Raw genomic sequence first — 25,665 nt, 5'->3', positions numbered from 1 at the left:
AAACTTCACAGTTTTAAATACACCTCAGACCACTTTTGAGGCTCAAATTGTTAGTGTCTTACCCGTTTCCTCGTAAATACGACAAACGAAACAACAATACCAACAGCATCATGTGGTATGTATATGTCGAAATGTGTAAAATTTTCAATATTTTACATTCGTAACCATCTGTCAATGGTGTGGTGGGTTGCATGCGATGCCATTGTACTTTTGATGAACAACATTGAGTGGGTGGTGGTGTAGTATAGTGAATAACAGGAAATCGATTCTTTTCGCTTAGTTCTCGTTATCTCTGCGCTTTTTCTTTCATAGACACATATTTTTTTCTGTTGCCAATTTTTTTACTAATATTTTTTTGCTTGTTTGTTTCATTTATACTCTTGGAAAGGGTGAATAAATGTAGTAACACGTGGCATGTGGCATGTGGCATACAAGATGTACACATAAAATCACACACACACACACACATTGACAAACTCAAACACACATTAATAAAGCATAGCAGCGAGTTATCGCCTGCTGTCATATCGCAAGCATAATAAATTTCTTAAAACCGACATGCTCTTCTTCCACGCTCCACGCGGCGGCAGCGGCAGCGGGGGCGACTTGTGCCACCGTGTTGTCGTCCAAATATGTGAAATGGGCGGAAAGCAAGAAAAATTATTGAACAATTTGTCGTTTTATTTATATACATATGTACGGACTCGTACGCGTGTATAAATATGCTGTGTACATGTAATGCTGCCATATTTCGAAATCGGTACTGTGATCGCTCTTAAAGGAAATTTATTTGTAATATTTGTATGCTTTATGTGTTTGTCTTGATGAATTGATTGCTACAACGGGATGTTACATGGTTAGGGAGAAAAAAAAATGGAGTGAAAATAGAGAAAAAGTGTAAAATAAAAGAGTCTTTGAAGCTGGGGCCTTAATTTATTTTTTTGCTTAAGCTTTCCAAGTTTTAACTAACGTTATATTAATATCTGGTGCTTCTTAAAGAAAAAATATATTTCTTTCTCTTAAACTTCAACGATGGAGATAACATCATAGCTGAAGATATTTCAGCTTTTAGATGTTGAGGTAGGCTAAGATAGTAATCCGTAACTATAATGTTAGCATATTCTAATTGCTGGTCAATTCAAGCCATTTGTGGAAGGTACCGCCTTTGGTTCTATTCCCAAAACCAAAAAGCTATCCGAAGAACCTTCGTCATATCGACCTCTGTGTATGCTCAACACGAGGGCAAAAAATATTGCACGCTATAAAAAACAAAATAAAAACTACGATATACATGCTCCTCATTATCTGATAAATATTATAATGAACCAGTTTCATAATAGAAGATTGTTTTTCGACACGGACCAGGGCACTCAGAGTTACACTATCTCCAGTATAAAACCACGAGGCTCGGCTTTAGGCTGGAACCTGATGTACGTGGGGTGCTAAGAAGATGCCAATCAAAAAGTGTGAAAACAATCGCATATGCGGTTGACCGCAAAGTGTTAGTAGTGGCTTAACGTCTGGATGACCTCCGGACCAAATGCAAAGACTGCGTAATAAATAAAAACTAGGTGAACAGAAAACAGAAGTTTTGCTCATAAGCTCCAGGAAAATTGAAGAAAAGATATCGCTTGCCATATGAGAATGTGAGAATGTGATCACAGTTGAAGTACCTATACCAAGGTAGTATACTCAACACTGAAATTCAAGGAGCTCTTGGAAAATTCTACATTTGAGGCAAACGAAATCTGGAAAGATGGCAAATAAAGGCTGCTTGCGTTCCAACCGATGATTTTTAATAGCCAATGCAACGAATTCAATCATACTGTGTGTGGCTCCAATATGCATACTGACGCTAGGCATAAAATCATATGCTAGATCAATTAACGCAGTGCATTACCTGTGATAACTGTCTTCCAAACCCCATCAAACGACGATGCAGAAGCATTAGACAGTATGTCGGCAATTGACATCCAGGAAAGGGGACTTCTTGCGAATAAAGAACTTATCAGAGACGTCTCCAGCAGCAAAAAGAGAGGAGAGAATCAAAATAATTACAATGTGGCAGCAACAATAACAAACTTCATGCAAAGGACGATGCACCCACTGATTCCGCGCATATATTTGTAGATAGATGGGCAACATGGGGACCAGGATTTCCACCTGACCCAAATACTCAGTGGCCGTGGTTGCTTTAGAAGCAAGATTTTGTTATTATTGTCGGTGGTGAGTGTATAAAAGACTCTGAACACGTAATCTGTCGTTGCCTTCGGTTTTCAAGTATAAGTGAAATGCTGAAAACCACATTTGGAGGTAGGAAAATTTTACTGCACTTACGTGCGAGTTCTCGAGTTCTGATAAGATTGAGACATTTACAACAGACTAGGTGTCAGTCAGTCCATACTTCTTCTTCTCTCCCATGAAATTATACTTAATCCAGTGCTCCCGTGGGAGAAACATGAGATGAGAGTAGATTAGGGTTGGCAGATTAAAGTTCCGCTCTCCGGCTTTCGATGCTTCCTTCTGCTATAAAAAAAGTGAAATCAGATTTACACTTCAATTTTGAAATAATTTACTGAAGTTTTAGAAATAATTACAAAATATAAAGAATATAAAAAAAATTATTCAAAAATAAAAAAGTATTTTAACAATATCCAGTAATTAAAGTTTAAAATGGCATGTTTGGATTTATACTAGTTGGGGAGAGAAGATCCACCAAAGTATCCCTCATCTCTTATAAAATGAAATAGATATGCGAGTACAAAGTTTATATTTATTTTAATAGACTTTTCTTCCTATTTATGGTTATGATTAATTATGTTTATAGCCATATTTTAACGGGTGTACTCTAGGTATCTAAAAATATGTTTTTATGGGGAGTTCTTCTTCATTACTTAAATATGAAGAAAACCTCAATCGAAGGCATCGAATTTTAACAGAAGATTATCGTATATCCATTAAGCTAAGGTAACACCCTTAATTTTGCTGGATCAGAAGGGCTCCCACAAACCTTATAGAAAACACTAATAGTGGAGAACAGCAACTCATAGATTTGAAACGAGTGATTGCTGGAAAACGCCGGAATATGCAACTAGGTACGAAGTAATCGTTTTCTATCATTATAAGGGTCGATTTAAGGTTACAACACCGTTTAAAAACCATTGGACTTACAGCTATCCAGATATTACAAACCGGTTGCTCCAGTTAGTCTTTTAGTCGCATACAAAAAACTATTATTGATCCAATAAAAGCGTAAATATTGCTACAGAAAGGATTAGAATGCGACACGGACCAATTAGTTTATTTATTGTAGTATAAATTTCTGGTATCAATAATTTAAAATATATAAAGTTATTTCGCTTTCTCGATTTCATAAACATTTTTGATGAAGCCTCAAAAGTTATAGGCTTATGGCTATATTATCAGCAAGGCAGGACTTTTATTTGAGGTTGGTAAGATTTTATATAAAAATTGCCCAACATATGTTTGTGGTTTTATTTTTTCGCAGAAAGAATATTATTATGCTGACCCGTTATATGTTACCGAAGACCTTTGATGATCAGATTATGGTACAAGAACGTATCAAATTGCGACAATGCGCGAACGCCGTTTTGAAACGATTGAGGAGATTCTGGAAACTGGAAAAAATGTTGAGAAAAGTGCGTTTGATCAGACAGGGATTACTTTGAAGTGAACAAAATAGATATTCATGAACCAATAAACACTTCCTTAAGAAATTCATTGTTTTTAGACCGAGGATGTGCAATTCAATAATAATTTACTTGTATTGTATTGCTGTTAAAAAAAAAAAAAATTGTAAGTATATTTGTTATTTAATAAAATAAATGTTTATAAATCGTTATTCCTCTATTTATGAGCATCGTGTAGAAATGTTCAACACTACTAACATTAAACAATTTGCCTAACCTCTTCCACTTTGAAATATTGAAAGACGCTTCTCCTGTATTCTGGATTTGTGAGTGTGCAGCAGTCGCTGCATTGTCACCACTTACGACATTTCTAAGCAAAACACTTAGGATTATTATTATTGTTGCTTGTTTCCTTCTTCCTTTCCTCTCTTTCTCTTTGTAATTCTGTTTCATTTGAATTCTATTCTTTAGCTGGCTTCGTACCGTTTACGAAGCCACTTCTTCCACAGTGTCAACTCGAGTTTAATTTGAAAAGTTTAATTAAAATATTCCTTTTACTTATATGGCTTTTCAATTTTGTGTATTGCTCCACCTACACTTACAATGCCACAAGCACTTAGATATGAGTACGCAGTTATATACGCGAGTTACATTGTTTTTGGGAGCGGTTGACGACAGAATTAAAATTAATGCCACTTAACGCATTTCGTTTGCGAACTTTTCCTCTAAATCACGCTCACTTGCGCAATCGCCGAAAAAATCAAGCGCGCCGTCTACGTCAATTGACTTATAAGAGTTGTGTATAAGATTTGGCACTTAAATATTATTTCTATGTACGAGTGTGGTGGCTTTGTGTGGCAACTCACCTTGCGCAGCAACTCGAGCGTTTTCTTGATGCGTATCACCAGCAAATTGAAGCGTTCCAGTTCCTGTAGCAGCACCACGCCTGTCGGCGTGATATTCATTTGAACTTGCTTCTTCACACGCCATACTTCGAAGGCCACTGGCAGCTTACCCAATATGCCAGAAGCGACATTGTCGATGAAGTCATCGCGGCTGATGCCTCCAGTTGCATCGCCTGTATGTGGCATATCGCACGATTTTTGTCAGTTTGTGTTGTTGTAATTGTAGTTGTGGTTTTTCGTAGAGATAAAGAGAGTTAAATAAATTATTTATAATTAATTAAAGATTCTTTACAGAATTTTAAAATAGGCAAATATGAACAAGTATATAAAATGGAAGGCTGTTAAAGGTATTTTACTGAAATCGGCGTATCAATTTAGTGCCTTCAGTTAATGTCAATTTTGTTTTTGTTGTTTACTTCTATGGCTCCTACGTTTACATCTACGATTCAACACCTGTCACGCTATCATATTTTTTAACATTTCTCTCGACTAATTGACACGAGCCTCTTTCTGCATCAAATGTTTCCGGAAGAAGAACTGAATTTGCACGACCTTCACGAAATTCGTGTTCGAGTGATCTACTATCTCAATTGGACTCTCCATATCATCGCTTAATACTTGTCCTCGGCGGAGTTTTCTTCCAAAAAATTTATTTATGTTCATCGATATACTGCTGCTAAGTTAATACACGTCGAACGTTGTAAAAATAATCGAACAAAAGTCTTAACGATTCAACTCAATTTTTTGGCCGAGACGAACATTTAAAGTTACTGTGAACAACACAAGTATGCAGCTGTGTCAAAACGTGTTGAGTGTCGATAAAATCAAAGATTATAATACTAGGGTTGCCTAATCACAAAACATTAAAAGCAACCAACGTATTTTATATGGATCATTCTGAATAACTTTACCTGAGAGCGTATGGGTTTAAAACCATACCGTACATACCATAAACAGACTATTCAGGTTCTTTAAACTTTGCTTTAAAATTCGTCCGCTCGAAACTATTTTAGACTCATACTCTCTTAGGCAAAGTTGCTCAGAATGATACCTAGAACAATTACCGCATACGCGATTATATAGAAAGAGAAAAAAAATTAATACCCCAAAATTCACAATATCAGACATCCGATGAGATAGTGCGATTAGAAATAAATTGTCGATTTGTAATGGTCTCAAGACGTTTTGTTGGCCGATTATAGGATTTATTTTAAGTTTTACGTTCATTTACCCGAACATAGACCACTATTTGTCGATTAACCATTTCAGAGGTACTGTAAATCAAGTCTTCATTTATTGCTATATGAGTTGCGTGTGGAGCGTCGGTAAAAAGTGTTAAATTCAAATTTTGGTTTTGGCAAATTTGTGAGGCTATTTTACATACTATTCATTTTTTACTATATTAAATATGGCTAACTATTATTATATGCATATTTAATATTGCCGTGTATTCTCTCTAATCCATTAATCAATGCACATCCATTTGAATTAGAATTGTAAATAATGAATAAATTTTTTCTGGGAAAAGCTGATTTTGGTTTTCAAACGACAATAAAAATGAAATACAAATGCACATAGAAGATAAAAATTAATATTAATTTATGTATAATAAATATATATACATATTGGGGTGTGCGTTGTTTACCAAGTTGACCGCTTTTTAGAAAATTAAGTTTCTTGCACTTAAAATTATACTGTGCCTACTTAAGTCACTTTGCTTTATTTCCCGGAGATTATTTTGATATTTTCCACTAAGCAAGTACTATAAATCCACAACTTTGAAAGGCTAATATTCTGATAAAAAGTTTCACTCTACAAAAAACATCTTAATGATTTTTTCCATAAAAATATTCCTTTAATACTTATAGATAGTTGAAAGTACATCAAATGTGCTGAGCGTTCATTCATCTGATTTATCCATCCATTTATCCATTATGTGTTACTCGTACGACATGGTGTATTGAATGAATACAGTACGAATACATTTGATGAATACTTTTAAGAGCGTTTAATCCTTGAAGGAATGCTTTTATGTTAGGCGGCAAGTCTTGTATTAGAATAGTATGCTTTTGAATTGTAGGTACATTTGTTATGGAGTTAATAGTTTGTAGAACAGTAAGTTTTCTAGAAAGCTATGACTTTTGCAAATTGAAATGCGTGTTTTTTCATTGAGTTAAAAAAATAATTATTTGAATATCTGGTAACAAAAAAAAAAAAAAAAAAAAAAAAAAAAAAAAAAAAAAAACTAAGAGAGAGAACCTTGTCGTTACCATTACTAATTCATTCTTGGAGAAACTTTATATTGGAACCTATTTTTTAGTGTATTAAGCGAACAAAAAATATTCGGGTTTATGGTAAAAAAAAGCACCCGATATTCAAGGAGTGCTCGACATCTCTGATCGAATCGTTCGAATGATTTTAATGCTTATTTTGGGCATAAAACGTGGTCTTGCTCGACTAGACCCGACAAAGCTAAAGTTTTTCAAAAGGAATACCGATAACATCATACATGAAGCATCTTACATCCGCCGACGAGACATGGGTGTATGAGTCTGACATACAAAAAAGTCAACAATCATTGAAATGGAAGGAAAAAATTAAATCAAAAAAAGCACGCTAAGCCGCTCAAAAATCAATGTGATGCTCATTATTATCGTCTTTCGATATTCGTGGTTTGTTGCATAATGAATTTGTTCCAAAGGAACTTTCTGTTCCGGAGTTCTATTTGGCAGTATTGAGGCATTTGCGTGAGAAAATCCGTCAAAAACGTCCGAAATTGAGGAAGAGCACTTATGGATTTTATACGATGATAATGCATCGTGCCACGATTGTGACCAAATTTAAAGCCACAATCGCAAAGAATACCATCGGACAACACCGTATTCACCAGACTTTTCTCCGTGTCATTTTTGGAAAAATTCTTGGCCTAAGTGTACTACGTTTCGTGGGGAACGCTTTGAAGGCAACAACATAAATATTGATGAATAATTAAATATGTTACCTTTTGTTTACAATTTATTATACTCCCTTGCTAATTGCCGAACTATAAACTAGCAAGTTGCATGAAAAGCTCTAACAAAGAGACTAAAGAACTAGCAAAGTTAATCGAATTATGATTTTATGTGATAATAAATTGAAAATTCAGTGGATATTGACTTTTCATGCGCCAAAATGTAGGCTATTTGAAATTTTTTAAAATCATTAAATAAATTTATGCATGTACTGGTTGTAATATAATTAACCTTCCAAATTTGAAATTGATTATGAAAAAAAAAAATTATTAAAAAAGACTACTGTTAGGCACTCATTGAGTGCATGCTTTAACATAAAAACAAAAACACAAACATTGAAAAATCATTTAAATTACTAATATCAAATATAAGTGTCAATTTGACGGAAATCACACGCCCACGTTGACACCTGTATAGGTGCATGAGTATAAAATTAAATTATGCATTTTCCACACTATGCAATTGATACACTTTCGCCGCTGATCTGTTGCACATTTGTATAATTTTATGAAATGCAAAAATCAATTTTGTACTCAAGCACTCACACACAAATGGAAGTCTGCTTTTAATTTAGTGCAATATTTTGTGATTATTTTAGTTTTTGGTTTCATGTTTGTGTCTGTATGTCTGTCTTTTAACATGCAATGCTTCTGTAATTCGATGCGCTTGCTCAGTCTGGTTATAGTCTTCTGGTTCATAGGCATGTGAAAACGTAAGTAATTAAAATTTGGAGTTCTCAATAGTTATACAAAAATTTTAATAGTAACAACAACAACAACAATTGATAACCGCAATTCGACACTCTATACGACAATTGTTATGTATGTGGATACATACTTGTTTGCTTATTTATGTGTTTCACTGTACCCAGTGATGTCGATATTTCGTTAAATTTTATTTTGAAAAGCAGTAGGCGATTTCATTATATATTTTTAAAGCATAATATTCATATATACATATATGAAAATAATAATATTTGTTTAAAGCTGTATTTTTTAAATGCAAATACATATGTATGAGCGCTTTAAAAACATCCCAAATAAAAAATTTCATAAAATTCGTAATTGTTTGGCACTATTGTAAACTGTATACATTATCAAGTTACATCGAGATCCACACCCAGTTTGAACCTGATATAACCGGGATATTGAACTTCATGCTTAATTTTTGACATTATTATTTTACGAATTTCGATTTTGGACATTCAAAAGTTCTGTGAATATCAATAATTAGTAGCGATAAGATATAAAACTGTGTTGTCTACGAACGTTTTGTTATAGAGTTAGAGAAACGAGTGACAGTTGGATAATATGTTTTCAAAATTATTTACTGCTCCTTCTAAAGCAGTTTGGCCTTCAACAAAGACTACATAGCAAACCAATAATATAAACTTGGTAAATTGGTATAAATAAGCACTTGTATATAAGAAGAATTCGATACTTCTGCTGTCGATGCGTACTTCTAATATAGTGTACGATAAAGCGTAGAACGTCTATTTCGTTATGCGTGGATTGGATATGGTGATCGTATTATAAGGGAAATCTAATATTAAGGATCATTCTACATTCTAGATGTCGAGAGTATGAGTATTATTAAAAAATAGTTGAAATAATACGGAATAATACATTTTTTATCATCAATAACATCTTTTAGTGTACCATATTATTACAATTTTTCCTCTATTTTAAGATCTATATCTAGTTGTGAATTTCGAACAGTCGGTTCAGCAATTCGTAGATCAACAAATATACATATCGTCACCTAAAATGCAAAACAAGGCGGTATTGTAAAAAGCGAAATTGAGTTTTTTATTGCTAACGATTCACAACAATGTATTACATATATGGAGCAAAAAACATGCGATGTCAGATATAACAAATATATAACCAAAACTGAAATTTTGTTTCAAGTGGTGGTTTCTTTTATATTGTTTTTCCTCCGCCTGTAATCATATGAAAAGTGATGTTACGTTATTTTGCATTTTAGGTGACGATATGTACATATTATTAGGAATGTTCTGGGAAAACTTGAAGTTTAACCGGCAAATAGTTTCCGAGATATGAGTGCAATTGTAAGGATTGTTTGTTTTGGAGTGATTTGCTCCCAAAACTTTCGTTCGACTAAAAATTCTTATATGATCGTTTTAGATATATGTGTCAGTTAATCACTTTGAAGTGTAAATTTTTCACAAAAAATATAAAACAATTTTCCATCGATGACTGTAACTAATTTTTTGACGATGAAACTTCATCAAGAATCAGTGTTTATCGATGGTATGGTGAATTTAATCGATCCCGCTCATAGCTCTATGAGAGATTTCGTGAAGATCGTTCAAAATCATTTGATGTTACGAAAACGATTGATGCTGAGCGCAAACTGATATTGCAAGATCGTCATCTCTTTTATGTAAATGTGGTTGAAATATCTGTCGGTATTAGTGGGATCGTCATTCATTTAATATTGCTTGAACATTTGACTATAAAAAAGTTGCTCACGTCGGATTCCACACAATTTGTCCATCACTCTAAAAAATGTTCATATTGATTGGTCGAAAAAAGTTTTTAAAAAGTACGTTGGTAGTGCTTCGAAACACTTTTATGACATCGCGACATTTTATGAAACGTGGATATGGGCTACGAAAATGAACATCAGTCGACTGTATTCGTCTTTCAAGAGCTCGAATGGGATGGTTTTTGGAAAAACCATTTTTTTTTGAAAATCTGAACAAGTTGCAACCATATCACTAGAACGAGGCAGAGCAGTAAATTCTGAGTGGTTCACAATTATTTGTTTGAGTGTTGTCTTTCAGGAATTTAGATCACTCTATAAGATGATAAGGCTTCTTCTTCTTTATTGACGTAGACAACGCTTCCACGGTTATAGCCACTATAATACTAGCTCCCACAAATCAACTGAAAGCCTTGAATTTTTTAGCACTTTTAACATCGATTTAATGAGTCTTTCTTCGTATACATGTGGGAACGATGAAGGGACAAACCAGAAGTGGACGAACATACGGACAATGACCTGCAACACTGACTGTAATAAACAACGAGTAGCGACGAACAAACGAGCAACGAGGACTTTGAACAGAACAGTCAGTCGACACGCGGACGAGCACGAGGATAGTTAGAAAGCTGAAATAAAATAAGAACGTTTGTATAAAACTAAAAATAAGAACACTTGTATAAAACTGAAAACAAGAATACTTGTGTAAAACTGAATATAAGAAAACAATAAATAAACACTTTTATAATAAACACGAACCCACCCCACATACATAGTCCTTACTTGGCTCCTTCGGCCTTTCTTTTATTCCCATACGTTAAAAACAAATTAAAAGATCAACATTTCTCGACACCTAAAAAGCGATTGATGCATTGAGAACGCATGTTTTAGAGATAGCTCGATCTTGAAGTACAAAACGTAACCCTCATATATAGAGTCGACTAATTTTTGCAAAATTAGTTGGTATAATTCTAACTAAATTGCCTGTAGTCCAAGTGAAGTCTAACGGTTGGGTTATTAATACTCTCTTTAAAGCGGTTTAGTTTCTTTAATAACTACCACAACTTCAACTCCATTTCGCACTACTTTAGAGACTGTTTTAGTGTAAATAGTTTCTGAGTAGTTCATTTTCGATACATTTCCCCTAATTACCGCTGCAAACATTTCCTATCGATCACTTTGTAACTGCGCAGCTAATTAGTAGAAATTTCGAGTACAGACCTGTATGCAATTCGCCGGAGAGAGTGCATTTTGATGAGTCCTTTTAAATTTGTATTTGCCGCACTTGTGCATATGTGTGTACACGTGGCCGCAACGCTTTGCGGCATGGTCGCTGGTTGCAGGTTGCACGTTGCCATGGCCATTTCATTGTGGTTAAACAGTTTAAATTTTCACACATACAAAATGCACCAAAACACTAAAGTACCATGAAGTTGGGTGGGATTACGTTGCACTACGGCCGGCAAAGCTGCGATTTTACACTTTAATGCCTGGTAATTTACTTTTAATCCGCGTTATGTAGCGAACTAATTATGGTTGCAAATGTGAAGTGCGCAGGCTTTTGGTTGCAGGTGTAAATTGAAGTAGCGGGTGGCATGACTGGTGGAGTTGAAAATAAATTTTAATATTCTATTTTAGGAAATACATACATATACATAGATGTATTGTATATACATATGTATGTATGTACATATGTATGTGTGTGTGTGTGTGTGTGTGTGTGGCATATGTGGTTAGTTGTGTGCCACATGAATGCGCAATTATGGAATTAAGCAAACTTTATGATTTTGTAATCAACATGGAGGGCAATTAAGGTGGACAATTGAGATTCGTAATACAAAATGGAATTATATTTTGGCAATATAATTATCATTTGCGTAAAAAACAATCGCTTTTATTGTTGGCAGCTAATTTGATTTGAAAAGGTAATAAGAAAAACGTCAGCTAATAATTTGTGGCGCTTCGTATTCGCATTGGCATTCTATTTTATTTGCTTTAACTGACAGCTGCTATTTTTGAATATTTCATCCGCTCACGCATATTCACACATTGCCTTCATTTGCATACCAACCAATTCAATTTCAGGTGTTTTTCGATTACAGTTCTCTGTTCTGCGTTTACAGTTACGCAGTAACGCCACATTGTTTTTTTTATTTTTTATTCAGCAACTGCCGTGATATACATATCCGTCATTTAATCCTGAAAAACGGTTGGCAGCAGGGTGGCAGAAGGGCGTGCGCATTTTTTAGCTAAGCTTTTTGCCATATTTTTTATGCAATATGGAATTTCAAATATTATTAAATTCCACCCGTATGTGGAGTCGTGACCACAATTTCGTTGGAGGCTGCCAGATAACTCAATCACACTGCAATAAATTGAATTAAGTGACAATGCAATTTTTTCCAATAAAAGCGTGTTATATCAATTGGGCAATAATTTAAGAAATGTTCGCGTAATAACAATGTATATATGTTTTTGTATCAGGAATTAAAAAAAAGCTTTTGAAATAATATTGAAATTTAACAGAGGTTTGCAGATATCGCTACAGTGCTTATGCATAATATATTTTTTTGAAGTTATAATGTAAATGTAATGCAAATTTCAAAAAATTTATCATTACTGATAAATGCGAATATTTAAAATTTTTTTCTTTAATGAATATGAAACATCTTACTTGAGATTTACAACTCAGTTCCAAAAAATGTAGGCACAAATTAATTGTTTAAAAAATAGTCAAACTGCTATTTTTTTTATAAATTTACAGTTATATATAATATGGGTTGTTGTTATTGTTCTTATAGGTTGGGTTAGGTTATACTGTATTAGGTCCTTAGTAATCCCAGGGCCGTACTGCGCTCCAGAATAGCTAAAATAACGGTAGGAGATAAAAGGATTCGTCTCGGCTGCCCACAGGGTGTAGTGCTCGTGTTGTACTAGTTTTGCTAACTGACAATGGGATCCGATGTCAAAGTTACGCGGATGACGTGGTTATTATAACCAGAGGCTTATTCGAGGACACTGCGACCTAATTTTAATTTTTCAGGCAGAAATCTTTATGACAAAGGTAGCGTAGAGATAAACCTCCAACGCAACGGTCGCTACCAACATGTAACCACACTTAGTGATAGTCAGGGGTGTAGAGAACGGCTGAATAGCCTTGCGAAACGTATAGTTTTGTTACTTCGTCTAGTCTCTTGAACTGCAGAGAACACCTATATGTCTAACACGAGTTGTAGGTAAGTCTGGATAGAAACATAGGTGATATCCAGCGTCTCTATTACGCCAACTTCCCTGAAATTTCGGCATGTATCGTCATTAGTTATGACCAACGACCGTCCTGCAGTCTTTCGAGACCGTGTGAGTAAAAAGCTTGCATATTTTCCTTCAGTGATCTTTTACATGATCTTGGCGAATCTGGTTATTCTGAAGGTATTCCATCTATCAAAATTTTCTTGAATTTCATTGTCTATCGTTTTTGATGATTTCCGTATTTCCTGTACTCGTTCGGTAGCCAGACGGATAATCACAACAGCTATATCTTTTTTCGCAGTTGTTTTCTTGCCTGGAACCTAGTATAAATGCAGCTGCTTTTCGTCAGTCACTACATATATCTGCAGTCTATTTCATCAATGCGATTATAAACGTTACATACAAAATTTTTAGGAACGTTGTCGAATAAACAGCTAATGGTCGGATAGTACGGTTATGTCGACCAGCCTGTTGTGGTAAGGGCAAATGAATATCGGTCATATGGCTTTTCTAAGAAAACATTTGAGAATATGAAATTAATAGGAGAGGATCTATGTTATGTATGTAGAAGTTTTCTGTATTAATTAAAATTGTATACCCCGAACAGGTTGTATTAAGTTTTTCATTATTATCTTCTAAACCACTAAAGCCACAATAACAATTTCCGCACAATATAATGAGAACTCCTACCGACAGTGAGGAAATGGATGAAATTGGAAGGTAACCCTGCTTACTCCTCATATAAAAGTACTGCTAAGAACTACTAAAGCGGAATAAATCAATAAATAAATACAATGCATGAGAGGGCCGTTGTAAAAATTGGACAGCAGGAATGGCACCGCCCTCTTTTTGGTGAAAAAGTATATCTCGGGACCGAATCATCCAATTACTTCCTATACATATAACACAATTTTAAATTTCATTCGATTCTTTCACTTTCCAGCACAGAAATCAAGAAGCAATTAATATAACAGGAAGCAGTATTGTACCAATAATTCCTTTAAAGTATATAACCTTATGACCACAACTTGTTCAAATGTACCCAAAACTGTTCAAACCCTAGTTGACTTTTAACCGAAAATAACGGTCAGTGTGTGAGACATATAATTGAAATTCAGAGAGACTCCTTTTCCAACAATAATATCTGTGTGTATTTAAAATGAATTGCATCGGGCAAATACTTCCCTGAACGCCGTATATCTAATACATGTATAAATGTTTCCGAACTTCCGGTTGACTTTATGCTGGATATATCGGCCAATATTTAAGTTATCGTAAGAAAATGTTTTACTCATAACAGTATACCTTTCTAAAATAGATACAATAGGGCGAAAAGTTGACCCCATATAACTATTACCGGGACCTCCGATGATCTGGCTAACTTTTTTATATATACTTTGCGGTTGTATGTGTGGTACCTTATATAATCCATTTTTTTTAGTATCTAACATGATTACACAACTTCCATATAATGATTTTCGTATTTCTAACAAAGCTTATGCTGACTCTAGTTGTCTTTTTACATCTTAAGGCCTTTTTCTGGCTTTGATTACTCCAAATTGCAAGGGTACAAATTGTTCGGTTTTACCCGAACTTAGCTCTTTCTCACTTGTTTTATATAGCAAAATTTTTACCTAAGAAGCTGCTGGTTTGGTTAGAACTGCCGATATCGGACCAATGTATGATATAGCTTTCGTGCAAACTCACCAATCAAAATCAAATTTGTGTTTGGAAGATGTTTTTATTAATTATCTTCATGACATTTGACGAATAGTTTTAACCAAAACAATGCTACAATGTCTAATTGTTGAGATCGGACAACAATAGCCATATTAACAGAGCGATCAAAATTGTGATTATTAAGTAAGTTGTGTGGGTATTATGACTTCGTTGCAGACGTTAACGTTTTTGAGTTTGAGTTTTGAGGCCCTGGATAAAAAACGATTTTAGTTTTAGCGCCTCTTGGAGTAAGTGACAACTGCATTAGTTTGAATGCAGATCTAAAGCTAATAGGATTGGGGAATAAACGAAATATTGGCTCAACTATATTCAAATCACTTTGCTTACACTAAACTTAATTTTGTGAAAGCTTCTTAGGAGTAATTACACTTCTTTGTTTTAAACTCTAGAAAACTTACTAATCGCCTTAATTAGTGACTGCCTGGAAGGCAAACAATCTGCTTCAATATATCACATTCCAACATGAGTTTTTAAACAATTGTTGTTGGATTATTTCTTTTATTAATAGTTACGCAACTTTTGCTAGGAGTAAATCCGTCCAACCTTATTTTTTTTATTTCAAAATTTTTTTATACCATTTCGTTCTTGGTTTTAATTTTCATATTATTTCTACTAACTCCCTGGCACTCTATTCTGATTCTATAAACTTTCATTGGCGCTTATTATCCGCTGCCAAATGTAAAACTAAAATAGGATAAGAGAAATTCACGAAAAATCCATATTTTTCAATTAAAATATTTAAATGTAAAAATCACGCAGTAATTTGTGCAAAAATATAAATTTCAACTATCCACAATGAAAGAAATGCGAAGTTTTTTGGCACTTATAAATACTTATGTAGTTGTAGTTGTAATTGTAGTGATACGTTACCGAGCGCTTTCACCGCATCCGAGGTCCACACCGTAACTGCAAATGCAGCATTAAAATGATATCGGAAAAAATGTGGGGAGGAAGGGAAATTATAAAACAGCACGAGTATTAAATGAAATAGCAAATTTTAATAGTTACCGTTATTACAATAAATGCACACTCGCTTACAAAAAGAGATAGCAATTTATACAATATATTTGGTACAGTGTACAGTTATTGTGCAATACATTCATTTAATATTATCGAGCAGTAATCAAACGACTTTCTCTGTGCAGAATTTCCATGCAGTGCTTAATTGGTTCGGTTTCGGTTTCGACAGCGGTGTGACCGACCATCGCATAATTAGTAAAATACTACATACTAGGTACTTAACTGTGTGAGTGTGTGTGTAGAAGGGTATATAAAATTTAACTAGCGGATAATATGTGATTGCATATCTATGTATTGAGCGTGTAATGTATTTACACATGTCGCTATTGTGTGTTTTTGTGAGTATGTGTGTGGTTGTGCAGTTGCGACAAAGGCAATAAAGTTAATTGTAAAACCGCAACTAATTAATTCAATTAAATTAAATTGTGAATTAAATGAAACTCGCTGCTATGCCGGCGAACAAAATGAAACCGAAAATGAGCGTGGCGTGGCGCTGCTACTAGTCGCTCGCGTATGTAGAAAAATTGCTTTGTGCACAAATTCGTAAAAAGCTGTACATTGAGTGGCAACAAATGGATTATATTATATGGTTAGGGATTTGCTGCCACGCTAATGGTCATAGTTACCCTCAGGAGATGGAAAAATTTACATTTTTACAATGACGGTATTTTTTAAATAATCAAATATTTTAGTATTAGGTATTTATGTATTATATAGTGTTTAAGGTGGGTACCAGCTGGCGATAGCCTTACCCCAAGCGCTCAAAAGTGTTGTTAGTGTGTAATGGACATCCTAACCACCTTGGAACCACCCAAATTGGTAGGGTGGTTAGGGCGTTCATCCATTCGAAGCTTATCGAAAACCTCTGCCGTACTTTGGGTTCGGCATCCGGTTGCAATGTAACTCCACATTAAACTGACAAAGTGTCAAAGTGAGCAGGTTGGAGTGAACTGAAAGGGCTCCTGCTCCCCGTGGTACCAGAATTAAATCTCCGGTCAGATTTCGTAGGCGAAATTACTACCAGTTGAGCCTCCTTACAGCTCCGGACTTTTGGACAGAAATTGTATCCCATACAGACATCACATAAACACACCTCTCACAAAAACTAACTCTAATTCCCAGTGAAAAGCCTTCGCCGCCTATAAAACTCATACGCATACGATCCTAACTGTTCGTCAGTCCAGCTAATCCCTCGAAGTTTGTACAATAAAATATAGAAGGAAATGTCGGAGATCTTAAAAAAAAAATATATATAAAAAATTATCAGAGTGATGAGCTTATGGGATTTATGTCCGCCTGTCCGTTCGTTTGTATTTCGTGGAAATAGAAGTCCACGAGAGACTCACACAAAGGGTCATTCGGGTCTGACAAAACATCGCAGCTGTTTGTAAGTTGCGCCAGCCCAGATGTGGGGTTCACTTTTGACTCGGACTTTTTTTGTTTCCTTGCCTGAAATGGCCAATGAAAGCGGATTCAAGCGACATCCACTTCGGCTCTCAAGGCTATTCCGGAGAATGTCTTCCGTGACGCCTTTAATTGTTGGAAATCGCGTTGGCAGCGCTGCTTCGACGCAGAAATAAACTATTTTGAACATTAGTAAAGAACTGTAACGATTGGTTCAATAAATTTTTTTTAAATCGACTCAGTCCTTCTAAACACTCCAGTGGTCAGAAATAAATTCTTACTTAGATTCTTCGTAACTAGTATCTAATATTAGACAATAAAGTACTCTTAGGACGGATAGCTTCACTTAATTTGTAGATATTGAGAAGCTTCTTACTACATCGGTACTATATGCGAACCTACGTCGTTTTCAAAACAGCTGTGGTTTTTACGGTAAAAGTAAAAAGTTCCGGTTAGTTCCTCTCTCAAATTCACGGGAACTCATCCAATATGAATTTTGTTTATAAACTCAATCCTAGTCTGATCAATTTCTGTTCATATAGTGTATCCACTAGAATTTCGGGATTCATTTACACATCAACTAATCCTAACAGTAGTGCATTATATATAAATGAATCTACTGCGTATCTTGCTTGGCCATGAATGATTTTCATTTTACTTAAGTGTGACGTTTTTAATAAAATGCAGAATATTTCGATCAAATAGTAATGAAATTATAGAAATATTTAAAAAGTAATTTTAATTGAAAAAAAAAGAATAATTTTCAAAATTACGATTCACTCCCATTTTAGATGCCCAACCATACAAGTATAACTATAATCACAATAACTCCACAAAATGATAATTAACTCTGCAGAACTTCCAATTAATTTTTTTCCCACTGGTATAATGAACCCGAATTGTTAACCTCTCGTTCAACTAAAGTGTGTCTATACGCAAACTAAAATCATACTATATCTTGAAAAAAAAATCAGCTTTAAAAGCAACCGTACAAACATTATGCGTGAAAAAGTGCAACACAGCGAAGATAGCAAATAAAATAGTAATTTTTTTCAACACAACTCACCTGTCTGCGGTTGCAATTCGATCAAATGACTCCAGATGCCGCGTGTCGCCTGCGTATAATAACCAATTTCCGCATTTGGATGCAAACCGAACACATCCGGTTTGTTGACGAGCGGCAACTTATCAATATGAGCTGCGAATATATGCACAGAAAAAGAGGTGAATATTTATATATGGATGTGAGTGCTATAATTTGATTGCTATCTGCTTTACTCGCCACATTCTTACACTTACCTATGAAGTCCTCCTTCAGCACCACATCATCGTCGGGTATGCAATAGTCGACATTTTCATCGTGATAGAAATGGAATGGATTGAAGGTGTCAAAGAGGAAATCGCCCATATATTCATCCATATAAATGCGCGTGATGCGTCGATCAAAGTCATCGATAACACGTCCACCATACATGACCTACATATTAAGGTGAGTATGCATAGAAAGAGAAGTTGAAGTTTGTGCTTATGGCAAAGAGGAAATAATGCAAATAAAACGGTAATTGTGGGAAGGAAAACTATTATAGTGTTGGCTTGGGGAATGAAACGTATCAACTTACCTCACCAATTAAATACTTCAAGCTATTCCAGGGCACCTTACCAGTCTCTTCATCTACTTTATTCAGATATGTAGTCAGAATTTCTAGGCAGACATCAAAATCAGACTCATTGAAGTCATAGCAAATGTTCCAACCCAATTTATCGTATTTACGACGCTCCTAAGAAGGAAGTGTGGTTAGAAAATGAAAAAACCTTAGATTCCTTTCTTTATATCGAAGCTCGTACTAAATTACCTGCACAACCGCATGGAAGAAGGCCAAGACGTACACTAGTGGACGGAATGCCGAGTGTGCGCACGCCTCTAAACGCTCTTGGCGCACTTTGAAGAATGTGGAGCGCAAGTTCAACTTTAGGCCATTCGGTGGTTCCGTAACAACTGGAATTTTGGTTGAAAAAAGTAGTTTACTAAATTTTTTTTACCCACACGCTAGTGAGTGAAATTACCTTTCAATGACTTTTGTAGTATACCGATAGGAAAGGTTGGGGTGGGGTCAGTTGTTATCCACAAACGAAAATCTGGATGTGGTGCTTCGATTTTTTCGAGATACTTCTCCAAAGCGCGCACAAAGCTGATGAGTAGGTGACCATTTTGTAGCATCAGCCAGAAGCCTTGGCGTATAGACTTGTCCAGTAAATTCATGGCGTTCTAAAAGTTGAGAGTGTGAAATTAAAACTTTTTTCTTGCTCGTTTGAATATGGTAAGGTGTCAACTTGCTGATGTTAACAGATAATCAACTAAAAAGTAACAGTAGCAGTTCGGTGCAATATCAAATTTGTTGCTGTCGGATCCACTAAGAATGAAATATAGCTTAAGCGACTGGAGGACTCGCAAAAGGTTTTAATTTGGCCTATAAGCTCATATAAGTTTCTGAAAGTGTTAATGGTTATAAACATGGGATTGCATTTGACAAGCACAGTAGTTATAAGTATATAAAAATATTAATACTTTCGTAGTCACCGTATGGCATATAGAAAGTATTCAAAACACAGATAGAATAAGTATCAGTGGAGGTCTTAGAACAATGCCAATTCAGCACTAAACGAATCCTCCTTATTAGCCGCCTGTAATACGGCGCAAAGGGGTCTGGTAGTAAACAAAGACAAGACAAAATATCTCTTGTCATCAAAAAAACAGTCATCGCACAGTCATACTTCCGAAGCCGTACATAATTTCGTCTATCTTGCATCTCTCCTGGAACCAGCATTAACACAAACAACATTGTCAGCCTCGAAATCCAGAAAACCAGAAACACTCTTGCCAACAGATGCAATTCGTATTGAGTAGGAAATTGCGCAGTAAAGTGCACACTCAACAAACAAAAACCAAACTCTGTAAGTCGCTCATTATTTCCATCCTGCTATATGGTACAGGAGCATGGACGATGACAACATTTGGTGAGTCGACGTTACGAGCTTTAGAGAGAAAGGTTCTGCTGATGGATTTATGGTCATTTGCGCATTGGGAACTTCGAGTATCACATTCGATGAAACGATGAGTTTTACGAGATATGTGACCACATTGCCATAGTTCAGAGAATTAAGAGACAGCGACTAGGTCATGTCGTTCGAATGGACGAAAACACTCCAGCTCTGAAAGTAATCGACGCAGTACTCACCAGAAGTAGAGGAAGAGTAAGATCCCCACTCCGTTGGAAAGACCAGGTGAAGAAGGACCAGCCATCGCTGACACGCTATTATTAACTCGGCTATAACTGCGTAAGCGGATTCTACGCTAGTTAAGAAGAAGAATATTGGTTTCCCTTCCAGAAAAGAGCGGCCACAAAAAGGAATTTATTTATATATACGGTTAGCTAAGTAGTTTTGAACTCATTAAAATCTCCTTGGATTTCGTGAAAGATATGGAAATAATACTCTTAGTTGATCTAACATGCTGTTTCACGCTAAACCTGCAATGGGTTCCACGGCTAGTGATATACCTGGTAACTGCCAATCAAATAAAATAGCCAGAACATCACCCTACAATAATACTTCGAAAAACAGGGATATTTAATTGACTAGACGTCGGCAGAAGGTAGAAGCAGAGCAGACTGTCTTATACAGGACAATAGTCGCCACTATTGGTCTAGGGTTTCTGGATGCAGTTTCAGAGGTTAAAGAAATAAAAGTTTTTGCGCTGATGAACTTCATCAGAAGCATGGGTGATTCAGAGATAAGAAAATAGAGTAAGGGAACATTAATCCCGATAATTTTATAATGGACCTCATAAAGGCCTTAGTGCGTCGTCAGACAACCGCTCTACCTATCCACCTAGTAGTCACCTGATGCCCATGCTTTATGTGGATATGCCAGCACTTAACTCAAATATTAAATATCAAGTCAAGCTTAACTCTCACATAAATAAAGCGAATACGTGACGATTGAAGAGAAACATAAATTAAAAGCCATAAGTGTGTGGAACTATCCAATTAAACTTCTGTTTGCGCACACATCAGCTTCGCCTAAGAAAGTCTCCATTTCAACATTGCACCGATATACGGATCACTAAAGTAACGGAATTAAAATAATATGTTGTTTATGTGCCAGCGACAAATTTAATTGGGCATATGCTTGTGCCAACTATTTGCTATCGAATCCATCACAGAATTGAGGAAATAAAAGAAGTTAATTTCTTGGGTCACATGGGAGCACATGCGACCCCCAAGCACAATGCTTGGTCAGATGTAAAAATAACAATATTTTTTAGTGAACTGCTAACTTAGCAACAATTTTATATGATTTCATGCCAACTACACTTTTATTTTATTCCTCCCTCGGCACTTCCTTACACTGAGCTCAGTTTCCGTCTTTTTATTTATTATTATTCCCTGCCCTACTGAATGTGTTGTTGTATTTATTTCGTCAAGTGGCATGTTTCTGTATTATGTCGGGTTAAGTCGACACCTCAGAATTTAAGGTATTGGCATGGTACTAAGATTGAGCGCCATTGTTGGGCGCAACAATGAGCATTGACACAATTACGCCGGAGTTATTTTCGTCATTGTCGTTGTTTATTTCATTGCCCACACATGCTCGTAAATAACTACAGCAACAATGGTGAACACACACACGAAGACGCACGTGTGCACGAGCGCTTAGATTCGGGCGAATATTTGATAGCCTCTACTCACCTTTTCTTGGCCCTGTCCCAATGAGATGTGACAAAAATTGCCCATGCCAACGCCAACGAGGTCTGCCAATTTCATCAAATCATTCGTGGGGTCCGAGCCGGCGCTGAGTATAAAGCACACGGGCATATTGCAGTTGGTCTGCTCGTAGATGTTGGCGAAACTAATCACCGGCGGCGTGATGTAGTACTCATCCATGGTATCCACGATGTATTCATTTATTGCACGGAAAATTCGATCGACACGGAAACAACGCAGGAACATTAATTTCTACGCAGGTCAGTAAAACGGCGGCATGCATACGGGAAGTCACGGTTCCATGGAAAAAGAAATTGAAGAAAATTAGAAAAAAATGTAGTGCAAAAGAAAAGTAACGAAGTATGCTTGTGTGCTTCAATATAAAACGAGTAAAAAATGAACTGAGCTGCAGCCCGCACTACTTTTGGAACTTGTAAAGTGTGCCTTTTTGAATATAGGGAATTCAAGGTTTCGCGCAGCAAATTTATGGTTGATAAAGTTCCTTTATGATTTGGAAAATTCATAATTTATGAAAAAGCTAGCTTTATAATGCTAACACTCTCATCACATATTGTAATAATGTGTTATTGAAGTGTCGTGCGTTATTAAGTGGCTAAAGGGAAATGTCAAAGATCACGTGTAAAGCAAGCTTTGATTTAATATTTTTTTTTTTTATTTTGCCAATATTTTTTGTGACTTTCTATGCATTTCTGTTCAGAGGGCTTTTATTTAAATTTCTAATAATTCCCAAAAGAATTTGCTAATTTTTGAGCTTCATAACCTAAAAGTTTTCTCTCGATTTTTTAGCATTAAGATAATAGATTCATGGCATGTTCCTCGAAAAGGATTGTTCGGTTTCGAAAGCAGAAAAATGTTTCGTGGAGTCAAAATTTGTTTTCGGTGGTGCAAATCAAGCATTGCCACATTTCATACACAAAACATTAACTGAGAGGTATTGAGTCGTTCCATAAGATATGTCGACATTGTCATTACAGAGGTGGATCTACGACTCATATGAGGGAAGTTTTCGATGGCTGCGCAATCTGAATGCTTTTTGTCAGTCAAGTAAAGGCTGATTCAAGGAGGATCCTTTTTTCAAAAGTCTGTTTTTGACAGATCACACGTAAGTCGTGTCAAGCTGTTATGTTATTTTTGTTCAGTATTGTTTGGCATTGAACAACGTGAGGAATGTGTTTCGCGCGCTTCCTGAAGTTATGGTCAATATGATCGGCCTATCTTGAAACCCAGCATTCATTATTCGGTCGAACAGATCACGTCTAGTGTCGGTTCGGCGCCGTTCACAGCAACTCGGACAGACGTATGGGATGACTTGGCGCTTTTAACATCGAAATCTTAAATTGAAAGCGTTCAAAATACAGCTGGTACAATAACTGAAGCCGCTCGACATCGCTTAGCTCTATGAGCTCTTGAAAAGTTTCAAGTAGGCTCGAAATTTCGGAGACAAATTTTGTTCAGAGCTGAGGCCTATTTCTGTCTCAATATACTTAAAGAAGCAAAATTGCCGCATTCGATTTAAGCGCTGTCGAAACCAACGGTTTGGTGCAGTTTGTGGTGCGGGGAAATCATCGGTCCATGTTTCTTAAAAAATGATGCTGGAGAGAACGAAACCGTTAATTGCAATCTTTATCACGCCATGATAACCGACTATTTGATGCCTGAAATTGATGCTCGTGATCTCGGCGGCATTTGCTTTCAACAAAACGGCGATACTTCCCACACATCACATCAATGTAAAATATCAAAAGTCTATGCGGACAATCCTACAATTAAGGCCTTGGAGCATAACATCACGTGTGTCATTCGCCAGTTACCAGTCAAAATGCTCGAACGAGTCATCGAAAATTGCGCTCAACAAATGATAAAAGAGAGAAGTTTCTGTGGTTTTTCTTTAAAAAATTTGGAAAAATCCAAATGGACCACCCTTTATAACCAAATTTCATGATAAAGTAAACTACCTTCTTTAACATTTTAGACAATTCTCTAACCATAATTCCATTGAAAACAAAAAATATAAGCAAACTCGTTCCATAATATTTCAAGGTAAAATCGCAAAACAAAACTTACGCGTCGTAAACAAACATCTTCCAAACACGTATTCGAACTACTTGACATACGATGGTCAAATTACACACAAACAAAAAAATACGTCGGTTTGCGAGCGTAAAAAATTTGTGTGGTGTCAATGATCTGATTCTGACTTTGAAGAGAAACATAATTTGAATAATTCCAACCATGGAGTTGTTGTTTGGGATTATGATTTCGGAATTGGATCTTAAATATATATAGACTTCATAATATTATAAAGGAGACTCTGTATTAGGTAATGATTTTTAGGAATGTGATAAAAGATATTTGGTTTCATCGAAGTTTGATAGATTAAGGAAGGTTTGTCTATTTGAATTCACTTTAATTCGATTAAAATCATTTTAACAAGATAATGCCATTAGATAAGTTGAGTTAGCTGCCTTTAAATTATATAACTTTATTGACTAGAGTACAAGATATTTATCATTATGTGAGTATCGTTCCAAAATAGAATCCAATAATATTATATCTCTCTTGCTATTGTTTTACCACTAGTGTTTGGAAAATGACCTGTGCAGACATTGCTTTAAAGTTATCTCAATCGAATTTAGTTTTATAGTTATTAAGAAATTACCTATATTTTTTATATTATTCTGAATTTTCTTTCCTGAATAGTCACTGATAGTTTTTTGTATGCTTTCATATTCTTTTGGTCAGAGTACTTACCTCGAATGCATTGCATTTAATGTTGTATTCGCCCGGACACGCTACTTCTTCCGGATTCTCCAAATCAAACCACTGAATTTCGTATGTTGTTGGTTTTTATGTAGTTGCGAAAATGCATGGAAGGCGAATGCGATAAGTGGAGAGGAAATTGAGGTGGGTTTCAAAGATGAAAGTGATTTCCGGTGTGCCAAAATGTGTGCATAGTGAAGTGGAGATAGAAAAACGAGTAAGATTCAAAAAATACAAATTACAGTTTATAGACATTTCAAGTGAAATAGAAGATAAAATAAAATATTTTCTGCTTGTGAGTGAAAATTTGAATTAATTTTTACTTTTTAAGGTTATGTGTCATAAAAAAATTTCCTTTAATAATTTAATAACAATAAGATTGCTGGAAGGCTAGTGATTTGAAATGCCCAAGAATTTCTCGCAGTTAGAAAACCATAATGTTCTCCCCCTTCGAACAAGACTCTCATCATTCCCGTCCTGCTATGTGGTACCGAGCCACTGACGTAGTTCAGCTAATCAAAAACGCTATTGTGATTAGGTTATACAATCCGCATGGATGGGAGCACTCGAGTTTTAAGAGAATTCGGCTCAGTACCCGCCGGTGGAAGTAGAGGAAAAAGAAAGCCTTTACTTC

The 25,665-nt window shown here is 35.6% G+C and overlaps 1 protein-coding gene across 1 annotated transcript in view; it reads right to left on the bottom strand.

Annotated features, from left to right (window-relative positions):
• The window catches only part of LOC108965653 (dynein heavy chain 10, axonemal-like), a 105,740-nt gene that overhangs the window by 5,638 nt on the left and 74,437 nt on the right, over positions 1 to 25,665 (bottom strand). Inside the window, exons 49-56 of the mRNA XM_018928202.1 lie at positions 25,023 to 25,094; positions 22,236 to 22,502; positions 19,552 to 19,753; positions 19,341 to 19,483; positions 19,107 to 19,265; positions 18,787 to 18,964; positions 18,554 to 18,685; positions 4,517 to 4,728 (exon numbers count right to left, since the gene is read on the bottom strand). Coding sequence (XP_018783747.1) covers positions 4,517 to 4,728; positions 18,554 to 18,685; positions 18,787 to 18,964; positions 19,107 to 19,265; positions 19,341 to 19,483; positions 19,552 to 19,753; positions 22,236 to 22,502; positions 25,023 to 25,094 — 1,365 coding nt within the window. The remainder of the gene's footprint in view (positions 1 to 4,516; positions 4,729 to 18,553; positions 18,686 to 18,786; positions 18,965 to 19,106; positions 19,266 to 19,340; positions 19,484 to 19,551; positions 19,754 to 22,235; positions 22,503 to 25,022; positions 25,095 to 25,665) is intronic.

This window comes from Bactrocera latifrons, unplaced genomic scaffold (genome assembly GCF_001853355.1).
Source record: "Bactrocera latifrons isolate USDA-ARS-PBARC rearing strain unplaced genomic scaffold, ASM185335v1 scaffold_144, whole genome shotgun sequence".
Classification (NCBI taxonomy): domain Eukaryota; kingdom Metazoa; phylum Arthropoda; class Insecta; order Diptera; family Tephritidae; genus Bactrocera; species Bactrocera latifrons.
The sequence above is the reverse complement of the archived record's forward strand: the minus strand, read 5'-3'. Positions and strand labels throughout refer to the sequence as shown.